Raw genomic sequence first — 16,070 nt, forward strand, 5'->3', positions numbered from 1 at the left:
ACCATGGGGTATAGGCAGGTCCACTAGGAGCCTTGGGCACTTTAAGAAATTAATAGTGTGCACTGGCTCCTCCTCCTATGCCCCTCCTACCAGACTCAGTCTAGAAACTGTGCCTGAGGAGACGGACATACCTTGAGAGAAGGATTTAACAGAACAGTGGTGAGATTCGAACCAGCATACACAAAACAAGAGGAAAGCCATGCTAACCAAACTTGAACGGGAACAGCACCAGCTGCACCAACAATAATACTTAACTAAGTAACTGTGCAGGAAACACGAAGCACTGGGTGGGCGCCCAGTAACCTCCACGGACTACGAGAAAAGGATTTACCGGTAGGTAATTAAAATCCTATTTTCTCTTACGTCCTAGAGGATACTGGGGTCCACATTAGTACCATGGGGATGTACCAAAGCTCCCAAACCAGGTGGGAGAGTGTGGAGGTTCCTGCAGAACTGATTGACCAAATTGAAGGTCCTCAGCGGCCAAAGTATCGAACTTGTAGAACTTGGCAAACGTGTTCGAACCCGACCAAGTAGCTGCTCGGCAGAGCTGTAAAGCCGAGACACCCTGGGCAGCCGCCCAGGAAGAACCCACTGAACTAGTAGAGTGGGCCTGTACAGATCTTGGAACCGGCAAACCTGCCATAGAGTAAGCATGCTGGATAGTAAGCCTGATCCAGCGAGCAATAGACTGCTTTGAAGCAGGACACCCATTTTTATTGGGATCATAGAGAACAAACAGCGAGTCCGACTTTCTGTGACGAGCTGTCCACTTCACATAAATCTTCAAAGCCCTCGCAACATCTAGGGACTTTGAGGTAGAAGAGGTGTCTGTAACCACCGGATCCGCAATAGGTTGGTTGATATGAAACGTAGACACCACCTTTGGAAGAAATTGCGGACGAGTTCTGAGTTCAGCTCTATCCTCACGAAAAATCAAATAAGGGCTCTTGTGAAACAATGCCACCAGTTCCGACACCCGCCAGGCTGAAGCCAGGCCAACAGTGTGATGGTCTTCCACGTAAGAAAATTTACGTCCACTTCCTGTAAGGGATCAAACCAGGGCCGCCATCAAGGGGGTGCCCTGTGTACAGTTGTCCCGGGCCCGGACACTCTGACAGAGTGGAGGGCCCGGGCTGCACACACAGCCACCCGTGGATATACCCATCTGCCGCCGCACCCACGGGCCGCCCCTCCCTGTCTCTCCCCCCTCCCTCTGCTGCTCACCGCCTCCTGCTGATGTCAGGGGAGGAGAGCGCAGCCCTGCGCCTCTCCTGCCCCTCTGTGTCTTCAATTCAGCATCGCCCGTGAGCCAATCAGAGCTCGCGGACCGCGACCTTTGATTGGCTCACGGATCGGTTCTGAATTGAATGGAGACACCCGCACCCGCCGGAGACTGAGGGGAAGGAGAGGCGCAGGCTGCGCTCTCCTCCCCTCACACAGACACAGGTGAGCAGCAGGGGAGGGGGGGGGGCTTCCTGTATATCTGGCACTGGGGGGGGGCATGTATACCTGGCAATGGGGGCATATATGGCACTGGGGGGGCATGTATACCTGGCAATGGGGGCATATCTGGCACTGGGGGGACATATGTATCTGGCACTGGGGGCATATCTGGCACTGGGGGGACATGTATACCTGGCAATGGGGGCATATCTGGCACTGGGGGGACGTGTAGCTGACACTGGGGGCATATCTGGCACTGGGGGCATATCTGGCACTGGGGGGGCATGTATACCTGGCAGTGGGAGCATATCTGGGGGGGGGGGGGCAGGTATACCTGGCAATAGGGGCACATCTGGCACTGCGGGGGCATGTATACCTGGCCGTGGGAGCATATCTGGCACTGGGGGGACATGTGTATCTGGCACTGGGGGCATATCTGGCACTGGGGGGACATGTATACCTGGCAATGGGGGCATATCTGGCAATGGGGGCATATCTGGCACTGGGGGCATATCTGGCACTGGGGGGGCATGTATACCTGGCAATGGGGGCATATCTGGCAATGGGGGCATATCTGGCACTGGGGGGACATATCTGGCACTGGGGGGACATGTATACCTGGCAATGGGGGCATATCTGGCACTGGGGGATACCTGGCAGTGAGAGCATATCTGGCACGGAGGGGGGGGGGGGATGTATACCTGGCGCTGGGGGCATATCTGGCACTGGGGGGTATGCCTATTTTTTCAGTCCCGGGCCCCACAATTTCTGGTGGCAGCCCTGGATCAAACCATTCTGATTGGAAGAACTGCAACACCACGTTGAGATTCCAAGGTGCCGTGGGAGGCACAAAGGGCTGCTGGATGTGCAGAACATCCTTCAAGAACGTCTGAACCTCAGGGAGGGAAGCCAATTATTTCTGGAAGAAAATGGATAAGGCCGAAATCTGGACTTTTATGGAGCCCAGGTGTAGCCCACATCCATACCTGACAGCAGAAAAAGCAGAAAACGTCCCAGTTGAAATTCCACCGCAGGAAATTTCTTGTTCTCACACCAAGAGACGTATTTCTTCCAAATACGGTGGTAATGTTTAGACGTTACCCCTTTCCTGGCTTGGATCAAAGTCTGAATAACCTTATCCCGAATTCCTATCCAGGCTAGAATTTGATGCTCAACTTCCATGCCGTCAAACGTAGCCGTGGTAAGTCTTGATAGATGAACGGCCCCTGTTACAGGAGATCCTCTCGAAGAAGTAGAGTCCACAGATCCTCCAGGAGCATGTCCAGTAGATCCGCATACCAAGCCCTTCTTGGCCAGTCTGGAGCAATGAGAATTGCTTGAACCTTTTCCCTTTTTATTCTTTTGAGAATCTTTGGGATCAATGGAAGTGGCGGAAACACATATACTGGTAGACCCATGGGGACGACAGAGCGTCCACCGCCACTGCCCGTGGGTCCCTCGACCTGGAACAATAGCTTCTTGTTTAGACGATAGGCCATCATGTCGATATGTGAAATGCCCCACCAACGTGTCAAGCACCCGAACACCTCCGGGTGGAGGCCCCACTCTACTGGGTGGAGGTCGTGTCTGCTGAGGAAGTCTGATTCCCAGTTGTCTACTCCCGGAATGAAGATTGCTGACAACGCCACCACGTGTCTTTCTGCCCAGAGGAGAATTCTTGTCACTTCTGACATTGCTGCTCTGCTCTTCGTTCCGCCTTGTAGGTTTATGTACGTTACTGCTGTCACATTGTCCGACTGAACTTGCATGGCTTGATCTTGAAGAAGATATGATGCCTGTAGAAGGGCATTGTTTATGGCCCTTAGTTCCAGAATGTTGATTGGAAGAATGGTTTCCTGACTTGACCATTTTCCTTGGAACTGTTCCCCCTGGGTGACTGCTCCCCAACCTCTGAGACTTGGCCAGGTGAGAAGTCTGAAGCCACCATAGAAGAGAAATCCTGGCTTTTGGCAACAGACATATCCTCTTGTGCATGTGGAGATGCGATCCGGACCATTTGTCCAACAGATCCAGTTGGAAGGGCCTTGAGTGAAACCTTCTGTACTGTAGCGCCTAGTAGGCAGCTACCATCTTCTCCAGAAGGCAAATGCAGAGATGCACCGATATCCGGGTTGGCCTCAAGACATCCTGCATCATCGACTGGATTACCAATGCCTTTTCCAATAGAAGGAATACCTTCTGTGCCTCGGTATCCAGTATCATCCCCAGGAACAGAAGCCACCGTGTTGGTTCCAGGTGAGATTTTGGTAGGTTCAGAATCCACCCGTGATGCCGGAGTAGTTGAGTTGAGAAGGCAATGTTGTCCAACAACCTCTCCCTGGATGGTGCCTTGATCAGCAGGTCGTCCAGGCATGGAATTACGTTCACTCCCTGTTTGCGAAGGAGAAACATCATCTCTGCTATTATCTTGGTGAACACCCTCTGTGCTGTGGAAAGGACAGATGGCAGGGCCTGGAACTGGTAGTGATAGTCCTGTGATGCAAACCTGAGATAAGCCTGATGAGGTGGACAGATTGAAATATGAAGGTACGCATCCTTGATATCCAGAGACACCAAGAATTCCCCTTCCTCCAGACCTGAGATCACCGCTCTCAGAGACTCCATCTTGAATTTGAACACACGTAAGTACGGGTTCAATGACTCGAGGATTAAAATGGGTCTCACCGAACCGTCCGGCTTCGGTACCACAAACAGGTTAGAATAATAACCTTTGTTCTGCAGCTGAGGTGGAACTGGAACAATGACCAGTTTTTGAATTGTATCCTTTAAAATTATACTTGCCTCTTGAGAAGCTGGTAAGCCTAATTTGAAGAATTTGTGAGGTGGGAGTTCCTGAAACTCCAGTCTGTAACCCTGGGTGATAAGCTCTATGACCCAGGGATCCTGGCATGATGTTGCCCATATGTGACTGAAATCTCTTAATTGAGCTCCAACCTGCCTGTCTTCCAGGCAGTGTGGTCCACCGTCATGCTGAAGGCTTAGAGGAAACAGAACCTGAGTGCTGTTCCTGTGAACCTGCAGTTGCTGTTTTTTTTTATTTACCTCTATAACCTTTGAAGGCTGTAGAAGAACCTTTGGTCTTATTTTTAAATTTTGCTGTCCGAAAAGACTGCAGAGTCGGAGCCGAGTAGGTCCTCCTAGGTGGAGAAGCTGCGGAAGGAAGGTATGTAGACTTACCCGCTGTAGCCTTGGATATCCATGTATCCAGTTCATCTCCAAACAGGGCCTTACATGTGAATGGTAGGCTTTCCACACTTTTCCTGGAATCCGCATCCGCAGTCCACTGGCGTAGCCACAAGCCCCTGCGTGCTGAAACCGCCATGGCCGTGGTGCATGCATTTAGCAAGACTATCTCTTTTATGGCCTCTACCATAAAACTTGCAGAGTCATGTATATAGTGTAGGAGTAATACAATCTCCCCCTTGGGTAATGAATCTAATCCCTCAAGTAGGTTACCTGACCATTTTGCAATGGCTCTTGTGATCCAAGCACAAGCTATAGTAGGTCTCTGGGCTACTCCCGCAGCTGTGTACAGAGATTTGAGAGTGGTCTCAAGCTTGCGGTCAGCCGTATCTTTTAAGGAGGCTGCCCCTGGGACAGGCAAGACTATCTTGCGTGACAATCTAGATACCGATGCATTAACAATCGGTGGGTTTTCCCATTTTTCTTATCCTGAGGAAAAGGGAAGGATGTAATTAACCTTTTAGGGATCTGAAACTTCTTGTCAGGATTAATTCAAGTTTCTTCAACTAGGGAATTTAATTCCTGAGATGCAGGGAAAGTAACAGAGGATTTATTTTTCACATTAAAATAAGATTTCTCATTCTCTCCTGTCACTGTGTCATCTTTGATGTGCAGGACCTCCCTAATAGCTTCTATCAGGGCCTGTATTCCTTGTGACAGGGCTGCACCCCCCCCCCCCCCCCCCCCACCTAAGTCCACCTCACCCTCCTCTGGGTCTTCATCATCAGTGTCAGCCTGAAAGATTTGGGCCAGTGTACGCTTTTGTGAACAAATGGCAGGGGACTGAGATGCTGGTATGGGACCTGAATCTCTATTCATCAGGTCATCCACAGACTGTCTTAGTAGTTGCGTCTCTTTCTCATTATGGGACAATTTAGTAGAAATATTTGAGATCATCCCTTTTTGAGAATCCAACCAGGCTGGTTCGGATCCACTAGCCTGAGAATGTGTACTACCCTGAGTACATTGTAGTGATCCCCCGGGGAAGAAAAACACTCTGCAGTGCATGAAACACACTCCTTGACTGCCATTGTAATTTGAAAGTACGTACACACACACACACACACACACACACACACACACACACACAGTTAAGCCCAGTTAACCCACACAGAGCCCTTGTAGGGAGACACAGAGTAGGATGGAGCCAGCCACACAGCGCCCTTCTTGCCAAATTTGAGGTCAGCTGGGTCACAGACTAAATACCCCTAATAGGGTATTAGTATTCTTATTCTGCTCCCTTCCCTGCTATGACCCCCTGGTACTGCTGAGGTAATCTGGAGTCCTCGTGGAGGAGCTGCACGTCTCTGCCAGTCCATTCAGTGAGAGCTGCAGAGGGAAAATGGCGCTGGATCCACTCATAGTGATGCCCCGCCCCCTTAATGGCACGCGGTCTTCCCGGTTTTTTATACTGGCTGAGGTTATATTTTTGCTTTACAGTGGGTTAGATCCCCTGTAAGCTGTATTGCCAGTTTGGGTATTTAGTTGTGGCTTCAGCTTGCCCCTCACAGCGGAACACACATAACAGCCTGCATGTCTCTGAAGCCTGGAGCCGCAGCCTGCCTGTCAGCACTGCGCTCCTACCCTCATGCCGCCATTACCGCCGGCGACCCGCTAACCGGGACGCCGACTTTCTACTCACCACTCTTCTCACTTCTGGCTCTGTTAGAGGTGGGAGTGTACGCTCGCCGTGGTGGGGCTTGCGAATGGCTCCCTCAGGAGCTCAGTGTCCTGTCAGCGTGGAACGGGACCATTAACCTTGTAGGAGGTTGAGCCGTTCCCCACCCCTAAGTCCTACCAAGCAGGCAGGCTGGTGCCAACCAGTCCTGCTTGAAAATAAACAGAAAAATAAATGCAGAAAACTCTTCAGGAGCTTCCCTAAGCGTGAATGGCTCCTCCGGGCACATTTTCTAAACTGAGTCTGGTAGGAGGGGCATAGAGGGAGGAGCCAGTGCACATTATTAATTTCTTAAAGTCCCCAAGGCTCCTAGTGGACCTGTCTATGCCCCATGGTACTAATGTGGACCCCAGTATCCTCTAGGACGTAAGAGAAACAATGACATCTAAAGTAATTTAGAATTGGGGCCCCGTAAAACCACTGTAAGTTATATATAAGTCTCGAGTGCACCGGACCTGCACGTTTATCCCTTGGGACTGGTTATTAAAGTCTGTGGAGACGAAAACAAATGAAAGTTTATAATATGAATCGCAGCTAATCCTATTTGGACTGCCACAATGTTTTCCTCACTGTGAATAACTTTTCAGTGTAACAATCTTTCCTGGTGTGTAACCTCTGTACTTTTGAGGTCTTTGTAGCTTTCCGTCAAAATCCTGTATAGCTTCAGAGCATATAGGGTGTCTGCTTATACATGCCGGCTGAGAGTTTTACAGTTGGCTTTATGTCTCTGTATTAATTAACTGGATTCCCCACTATATATGGAGAGTGAGAGGTTACTTAATGCTGCAGCTTTGATCTGTGCTCTAATGTCGGGTTGTGCAGTGTCACTTACTACAGACCTCCCCAGTTGATCGTTCAGCCGTCTGGTTGCTTCTTAGGATGCTTTTACTCCACTTCTCCCTATACTGCTCAGTGCTGCTCATCACTAGAGGAGGTGCTGAGGGACACTGACACCGCTTGCACTGTCTCCGGTCACCGGGAACAGCCACTCCACACACACTGTCCGCCATTATCTCTCTTCCAAGATGGCTGCTCCATGACCACCAACAGTCACACCTGCCAGCACGATCCAGCCTCTCCCTGAAGCTGCATGTGACATCTGTGTAGCCAGCGCGCGAGAGAGTTCCCATTCGCCATGCGCTAGCTCTCATAGGTGTGCGCAGGGGGGGTGCCTGGTGCGCACAGGCACCCCCTAATGTCAGGCACCCCGATCTCACATGCCCGATGCAGTGATCACCGAGCAGGCTGATTACTGTCCCCTCTGCGCTGCACCCTGTCAGGACTGCATTACTGATGCCTGGGTTAATCAAGGGTGCCACTGCCACCGGCTTTCAAATTCCCAGCTCCACCTCCATGTATAAAAACAGTGTGATGTGACGTGATTACGCCATGCTGCTCGCATGCCCACCCGTCACATACACACCTCTCTCCTTCTATGCTACGCCAACACCAGCCACTGATGCGGAGCAGCATGCAGCCAGTGTTCCTCTTAGGAAGACAAATTCAATACTGGCAGGCGGCCAGCAGCAGCATTGACACGTCACTCGTCTTTCCAGCAGCGGCAGTACTAGTCTGCGACTGTCAGTGAGTGACTGACTTGTAAGTAAGCTGCTGCAGCTTGCAGGTGAAAGAGAGGGGGAGCCAGACCAGGCTGAGGAGGAGCAGTGTAATTGCAGTGAGTGCCATAGGGGTGTTTGTTTGGTGCACACCACAACATCTGACAATGTATCTGCTTTATCAGGATTGGTACAAGGGTGGATATTTTATATGCGTTGACCATCAATAGATGGTGCTAGACACGCCCAAAAGGCGGTGCTAGACACACCCCTCCGATAGTGCACCCCCTAATAAAATGTGCTGCGCACGCCAGTGCTAGCTCTGTAGTTCTAGTCCTACTGTCACCATTGATGCTCTGGCTCCTTTAACTGTATATAAAGGCAGTATTTATAAATAGTAAATGTTCTAAATTCTAGTGGGGCATCACATTGTGTCTGAATATTTTTTGTGATCCATTAGTGCAATGACTAACATGGGCCATCTTAACAGCAGTGTAGGCCCCTGGGCACAGCAATGCACTGGGGCCCCTACCCATTCTTCAGCGGATGGGGTGGGGGGTGCTATCAGCAGCAGCTTTGATGTCCCGCGGGCAGTAGGGGGTGTTCTCTCTTACGCTCAGCATGTAGGACCTGGAGCATTAATTTCTGCTAATTACTCTTACTGCACAGATGGCAGGAGATGTGGCGGGAGGGAGAACACTGAACTATAGCAGGGGGCATTAGGCTGAATGAAGGGGCCCTGGAACATGACTTCCAGGGCGGCAGGGGGTGTTTAATACGTAGGGGAGGGGTGGATAGTGGAGTGGGCTTAATATTCATCATTTTCCGGTGGGAGCAAGGGGGTGTGTGTGTGTGAGGAGGGGAAGCTTGCTTGACTGCAGATATCTCCAGTTCCTGGAAATAGATTTCTTAGCTTTTAATGGGATATAATAAAAAAAACTACAGGAGGTACTGGGGTCACCTTTCAGGAGGTACTGGGGTCACCTTTCAGGAGGTACTGGGGTCACCTTTCAGGAGGTACTGGGGACACCTTTCAGGAGGTACTGAGGACTTGGGGATCAGAGTTCAGGAGCCAGAGCAATCCACCAACGAATATATAAAACTGCATACCAGGTGTGTGGAGCTGGAGCAGGGACCAGCTGCTGGAAGGCTTATATCTCCGGTTCTGGGCATAGTAGAGACAAGCTGCCAGTGTCCAGTGAAAGGGGAGAGTCCCAGCTTTTGGAGTATACCCTCATAAAACCTCTAAGTCAGACAGAACCCAAGATATCTGGCTGGGAAGAGCAATTATTAGGCTTGGATGGGGACCACTGCTTTGAAGTCAGATAGCTCCGGTTCCCCAGGGCCGATTTTTAAAAATCTGGTACCCCTGGAAAAAGGGGACCCTCAGCTATCAGCCTAGGACCCTTACACTCCTGGGGCCCTTGGGCAAGTGCTCATTGAGCCCATACGAAAAGATGGCCCTGGGCTGAGCCACCAAATCTGTGATGGAACAGTGGGTTCCAAAAAGGCACAAAGAACATTCATCCCCAGGTAATTAAGACACAGCACACAGGGGCAGATTTAAGATCTTAAGGGCCGTACACACGTATCGATGTGTACGGAGATGTGTGCTGAGCAATCTAGCACAGACCGCTCAGCACACAGCGCGATGTGTGTGGAGTGAGGGGGAGGGGGGGGGGGGGGGGGAGGGACTGTCACTTCACCAAGCGGTGACTGAGCGATCTACTAGATTGGCCAATCTAGAGCTTACACACGTAACACCCCCTGTAGCAGTGACGCTTACACATGTAACGCCCCCTGCAGTAGTGACACTTACGCACGTAACACCCCTGTACCAGTGACGCTTATACAAGACGCAGTGATGCTTACACACGTAATGCCACCTGTAGCAGTGACGCTTACACACATAAGGCCCCATGTACCAGTGACGCTTACACACGTAACACCCCCTGTAGCAGTGACGCTTACACATGTAACGCCCCCTGCAGTAGTGACACTTACACACGTAACACCCCTGTACCAGTGACGCTTATTCAAGACGCAGTGATGCTTACACATGTAACGCCCCCTGTAGCAGTGACACTTACATACATAATGCCCCCTGTAACGGGTATGGGTCGTTGAGTCGACCCCACTTAGGTCGACAGTCATTAGATCGACCACTGAAGGTCGACAGTTGCATTAGGTCGACAGGTAAAAAGGTTGACATGAATTTTTTGTGTTTTTTTTTGTGTCATTTTCTACGTAAAGTGACGGAGAACCCCAATTAGTGCACCGTGTCCCCTCGCATGGCGAGTGAACTTCGGACAAGGTGCCTCGCTCCGCTACCACTTGGCTCGGCACAGATTACCGTTCCATTCGTAGTCCACGTGGATCGTTAAGTATGAAAAAATCCAAAAATGTGAAAAACTCATGTCGACCTTTTGACCTAGTACATGTCGACCTAACGCCCATGTCGACCTATTGCATGTTGACCTTCAGTGGTCGACCTAATGAGTGTCGACCTAAGTTGGGTCCAGTGGCGGAACTAGCGAGCGGTGGGCACAGGTGCGACAAAATGCTTTGCCCCCTCATCCCATCCAGGTCCACCCCCTCACCCCTGGAGAGGATCTGGTGAGGGGGACCTGCTCAGGGCCAGGGAAATGGATACCTAGCAACAGTGCCGTAACTAGACATTTTAGCACTGTGTGTAAGAAAAGGCATCGGAGCCCCACCCCTTCATGCAAAACAGGGGCAGTTTGCGCCGTATCATGTGGAAGGGGTGTGGCCACAAAATAATATCAATTCCTATAATGGTGCACAGTAATCTCCATTATTCAAATTACGCTGCACGGTAGCGCCACTACACCAGGTAGAGCCCCTTCTACACATTACGGCAGACAGCGTCCCCCTTTCTACACATTACAGCAGGCAGCGTCCCCTTTTTACACATTACAGCAGACAGCGTCCCCTTTTTTACACATAACGGCAGACAGTGTCTCCTTTTTTACGCGTAACGGCAGACAGCGTCCCTTTTTTACACATTACGGCAGACAGCGTCCCCCTTTTTACACATTAGGGCAGCCAGCGTCCCCCTTTTTGCACATTAATGCAGACAGAATATATAGATAGATAGAATAGATAAACTTACTGTTTCCGCTGGCTTGGGCTCCTCAGTGCAGCTTCTGGCAGATCCCGGGCAGGAGGGAAGGAGGAGGGAAGCGCATCACAGCATTCACAGCGGTGAAGGACAGCCTATGGTGAAGGAGAGGGACAGCAGCAGCAGCGCCTCCACCAATCACAGTGCGCTGCTGAGGCTCCTTCCTCCACCTCCCCCCCCCCCCGCATCCCACGCCCCCCCGTGGCCGGTGCGCCTCGTCTCCTCGGCGGTGGCACACAGCGACTGTCAGGCGGCATGTAATGAGTCAGTTTGACTCATTACATGCCGCGCTGCCTTTGACAGCTTGCACTGGCGGTAGTTCCGCCACTGGTTGGGTCGACCTAACGACCGTATCCCCCTGTAGCAGTGACGCTTACATACGTAACGCCCCCTGTAGCATTGACGATTACACACGTAACGCCCCCTGTAGCAGTGACGCTTATACAAGATGCAACGCCCCCCTGTAGCAGTGACGCTTACACACATAACGCCCCCTGTAGCAGTGACGCTTATACAAGATGCAACGCCCCCCTGTAGCAGTGACGCTTACACACATAACGCCCCCTGTAGCAGTGACGCTTACACAAGTAACACCCCCTGTAGCAGTGACGCTTACACACGTAACACCCCCTGTAGCAGTGACGCTTATACAAGACGCAACGCCCCCTGTAGCAGTGACACTTACACACATAACGCCCCCTGTAGCAGTGACGCTTATACAAGATGCAACGCCCCCCTGTAGCAGTGACGCTTACACACATAATGCCCCCTGTAGCAGTGACGCTTACACAAGTAACACCCCCTGTAGCAGTGACGCTTACACACGTAACACCCCCTGTAGCAGTGACGCTTATACAAGACGCAACGCCCCCTGTAGCAGTGACACTTACACACGTAATGCACCCTGTACTAGTGATGCTTGCACATGTAACGCCCCCCGTAGCAGTGACGCTTATACAAGCCGCAACGCCCCCTGTAGCAGTGACGCTTATACAAGCCGCAACGCCCCCTGTAGCAGTGACGCTTATACAAGCCGCAACGCCCCCTGTAGCAGTGACGCTTATACAAGCCGCAACGCCCCCTGTAGCAGTGACGCTTATACAAGCCGCAACGCCCCCTGTAGCAGTGACGCTTATACAAGCCGCAACGCCCCCTGTAGCAGTGACGCTTATACAAGATGCAACGCCCCCTGTAGCAGTGACGCTTATACAAGCCGCAACGCCCCCTGTAGCAGTGACGCTTATACAAGATGCAACGCCCCCTGTAGCAGTGACGCTTATACAAGATGCAACGCCCCCTGTAGCAGTGACGCTTACACACATTATGCCGCACAGTCACACACACCCCACATACACACGCATACTGTACATTACATTACACACATACACAGCCACACATACATATATACGCACACAGATACTGTATACATATACACTCACACACATTTACATAAGGAAATCTGGCAGCTCGTCCTCCTGTGTTGGAGGCTGCAGCCTGGTCCCGTGTAGCTCCGCACAGCACACTGCACTGTGAGTCTGTGACAGGGGGGAGGAGTCTTCATGCTGCAGTGTGACAGACGCAGCAGGTACCTCAGCACAGGGATGCAGAGTGGGGAGAGCACCTCTCCAGCCTGGCACTTACCTGCACCGCATCCCTTTGATGAGCGGTTAGCGCCAGGCCTGAGTGTGTACCTTTTATATGGAGGAAAAATGACAGACATAAGGACTGCAGAAGTACATACAATAATGCTGTGAAAAATAGAATTGTACACAGTATACGATACATACGGTTTGAGTTCTGTAATTCTCCTTCTGTTATACAGAGCGCGCGGCAGAGCCGGGGAGGTGGTCCTTGTGCATGGTGCCAGCGGGGGAGTAAGTAACACTGCGAGTGTCCTATCTGCAGCTGCATTACTAGTTATTATACCTTGTATCGGCATAGAATATATGTTATTAATTTCCACAGTATGCACATGTAACATCTGCCCCACCAGCAGTGCAACATGGTTTTGCCCATTAGAGGAAGATTTTACTTTTGCAATCAACCTTGAATTAGGCTCTATATGTCGTTCCGTCAGATCTGCCATTGGCTGGGTATACACTGTCTAGTGTATACCCAGTTTTAGGATGACAGGTAGGCACTATTTACTTAATTTAATACTATTTTCCAAATGTATCAAACTTTTATCCTAAGGGTGCTGTGAAAAAAATGCTGATACTCTAAGGTGCTGTGATTCAAGAACGTTTGGAACCACTGCTCTAACCAGTGACATCACTTTATTCTTTCACATGTACCGCTTTATCATCTGTAATGCCCCAGCCCTGTATAATACAATCAGCAGCCAATTAGCTGTCTTTGGAGAATGTGAGGAATCACACACAAACACAGGAAGAACATACAAACCTCACACAAGTCCCTGGTCAGGAATGTAGCTCCTACTGCATGGGCTGCACTATGGTAGGTTTGTGCACTTACCCTCTGTCCTCTCTCCTTTATAGGTGGGGATCGCAGCGTGTCAGATTGCCAGAGCCTATGGCTTTAAGGTGTTTGGGACGGCAGGTACCGCCCAAGGCTTAAATGTAGTCTTGCAAAATGGGGCACACAAAGCGTTCAACCACAGAGATAAAGATTACATTGAGAAGATCCAGGTAATGTCCTTCCCGTCTTCTAGAGTCTTACACTTTATATAAATCTTCTCAATCAAGCATTTCCGGTAATGCTGGATTATGGCACTATGGGGGTCATTCAGAGTTGATCGCTAGCTGAAAAAGTTCACTGCGCTGCGATTAAGAACAAAACTGGCACCTCTGCGCATGTGGCGCAATGCGCACGTGCGACGTACTTTCACAACGGCCTATGTATTTTTACACAAGGTCTAGCGAAGCTTTTCAGTCGCACTGCTGTCCGCAGAGTGATTGACAAGAAGTGGGCATTTCTGGGTGTTAGCTGACCGTTTTCAGGGAGTGTTCAAAAAAACACAGGCGTGCCAGGAAAAACGCAGGCGTGGCTGGGCGAACGCAGGGCATGTTTGTGACGTCAAACCAGGAACTGAACAGTCTGCAGTGATCACAAGCGCTGAGTAGGTCTGGAGCTAGTCTAAAACTGCACAATTTTTTTTTGTAGCCGCTCTGCGATCCTTTCGTTTGCACTTCTGCTAAGCTAAAATAAACTCCCAGAGGGCGGCGGCTTAGCGTTTGCACGACTGCTAAAAACTGCTAGCGAGCGATCAACTCGGAATGACCCCATTATGAGAATTAGATTGTGTATATTTCCATAAGTCGCTTACAGAATGTTCCTATCTGACCAAGTATTGGCAAACACGGTCTTCATATTCACAAGTGAGCAGACATGAGCAAAATAAAATTGTTGATGGACAGATAATACAGATAACCCTGTCCTGTTATGTTTAGGAGGCTGCCGGAGGAGATGGAATTAATATTATATTGGAAATGTTGGCCAATGTCAACCTCAGCAATGACCTGAAACTCCTCTCAGTTGGCGGCAGAGTGATAGTAAGTAGCAGATATCCTGAGAGCTGATACTTTACCTGATGTTCCTCCACCCTCATACGTGGCTTGCCTGGTGCGTGCCCTCCTTCTTTGTCCAAGTACTACTAGAACCAGCAATCTTCACATTGACAAGGTTCTTTTCTTTTGTACCAGGTTATTGGCTGCAGAGGTGATATTGAAATAAACCCAAGAGAGACAATGGCCAAAGAATCCAGTATAATCGGAGTAGTACTTTACATGTCAAGTAAGGTAACGATCTATAGAACCTGGGTGGAGCAGTACCCAGCCCCTTGGAATTATGGGTAGTCATATGTAAATTAGCATGTTTCTGCCTTTTGACCTCCCCTGGCGGTGTACCGTATGACTGCAGATCAGTCCGCTGGCTGCTATACATTAGTTTCCCGGTAAGCAGAAAGTTTGCACTCAGGGATTTAAAAGAAATGTGAGGACTGAGAACAGGAGTGTAAGGTTCTTCACAAACGTCCTAATTCTGTGGATAATTTAATGCTGGTTCCACTGACTCTATGGGGGGAATTCAAATGTTTGAAAAGTCAGTTGGGAGTCTGTTTTTTCCTATCTAATAGACAGACACCCGACTTTTTAAACATTTGAATTCCCCCCTTTGACTGTAAAAGGCTATTTTTTTTTATTTTTATTAATTTCTGTCTTTAGGAGGACTGGCAGGAGGCTGGGGCAGCGCTGATTGGGGGCATGGAGGCTGGCTGGCTGAATCCACTGATTGGGCCTGTGTATCCCCTGGAGAAAGCCCCTCAGGCCCATGAGGACATCATAGAGAGTAGCGGAGCCACCGGCAAGATGGTCTTTGTGCTCTAAGTGGACATTACACTGTAATGATGGCGTCTAAGAATATAATTAAATCACAAAGAGCACTTATGATCCATGAAATAAATGCTGGAACTGTAGGAAGTAACGTGTTTCTATAATAATCTCGATGTCTAATTACCTCAGTCCTGGGGTCACTTGTTAAATGAGCTAAAAAAAAAATCCCCAATAAACTGAAATCCGTTTCCAATTGTACTACGTTTGTTACAGTAACACACATTACTGGTCTGCGTCTTTCTGTGAGGCGGGGGCTGTGTCCAGCCCTGTAGTGGTACCGTAATGCCAGCCTATTGCTCCATTATGGCAGTGTGTAGCGTTATGCCTTGCTGTAACTCCATCATGACGCCAGACGGTCCTCCAGACTCAATTTCTGTGTACCCTCCGCATTCTACCATGTAACCCCATCTCAGTCCTGTAGTATATAGGAATTGCCCCATTCAGCACGGACAATGGATTAAGTTCCACCCATGGGATACAGGGCACTCGGTGTGACGGTAGAGCCAGGTGCCCCCTCCCCCAAGCTATTTGGGGGCTATACACTGCCCTTGGTATACGAGTGTATATAAACCTAAATTGTTCCTTATAACAATATACTACCCTTTTTTTTATTTTTTAAACATGTTTTAATTGAA

General features: G+C 49.9%; 1 protein-coding gene across 3 annotated transcripts in view; it reads left to right on the forward strand.

The window, feature by feature from the left end:
- Positions 1–15,633, forward strand: part of LOC134957290 (quinone oxidoreductase-like) — a 39,740-nt gene extending 24,107 nt beyond the window's left edge. For all 3 annotated transcript variants that reach the window (XM_063939063.1, XM_063939064.1, XM_063939065.1), the window contains 5 exons: positions 12,909–12,960; positions 13,585–13,734; positions 14,497–14,598; positions 14,749–14,844; positions 15,268–15,633. In XM_063939063.1, coding sequence (XP_063795133.1) covers positions 12,909–12,960; positions 13,585–13,734; positions 14,497–14,598; positions 14,749–14,844; positions 15,268–15,429 — 562 coding nt within the window. In that variant the 3' untranslated portion in view covers positions 15,430–15,633. The remainder of the gene's footprint in view (positions 1–12,908; positions 12,961–13,584; positions 13,735–14,496; positions 14,599–14,748; positions 14,845–15,267) is intronic.
- The last annotated feature ends 437 nt before the right edge of the window (positions 15,634–16,070 follow it).

Source organism: Pseudophryne corroboree, chromosome 9 (assembly GCF_028390025.1).
Source record: "Pseudophryne corroboree isolate aPseCor3 chromosome 9, aPseCor3.hap2, whole genome shotgun sequence".
In the NCBI taxonomy this organism is placed as follows: domain Eukaryota; kingdom Metazoa; phylum Chordata; class Amphibia; order Anura; family Myobatrachidae; genus Pseudophryne; species Pseudophryne corroboree.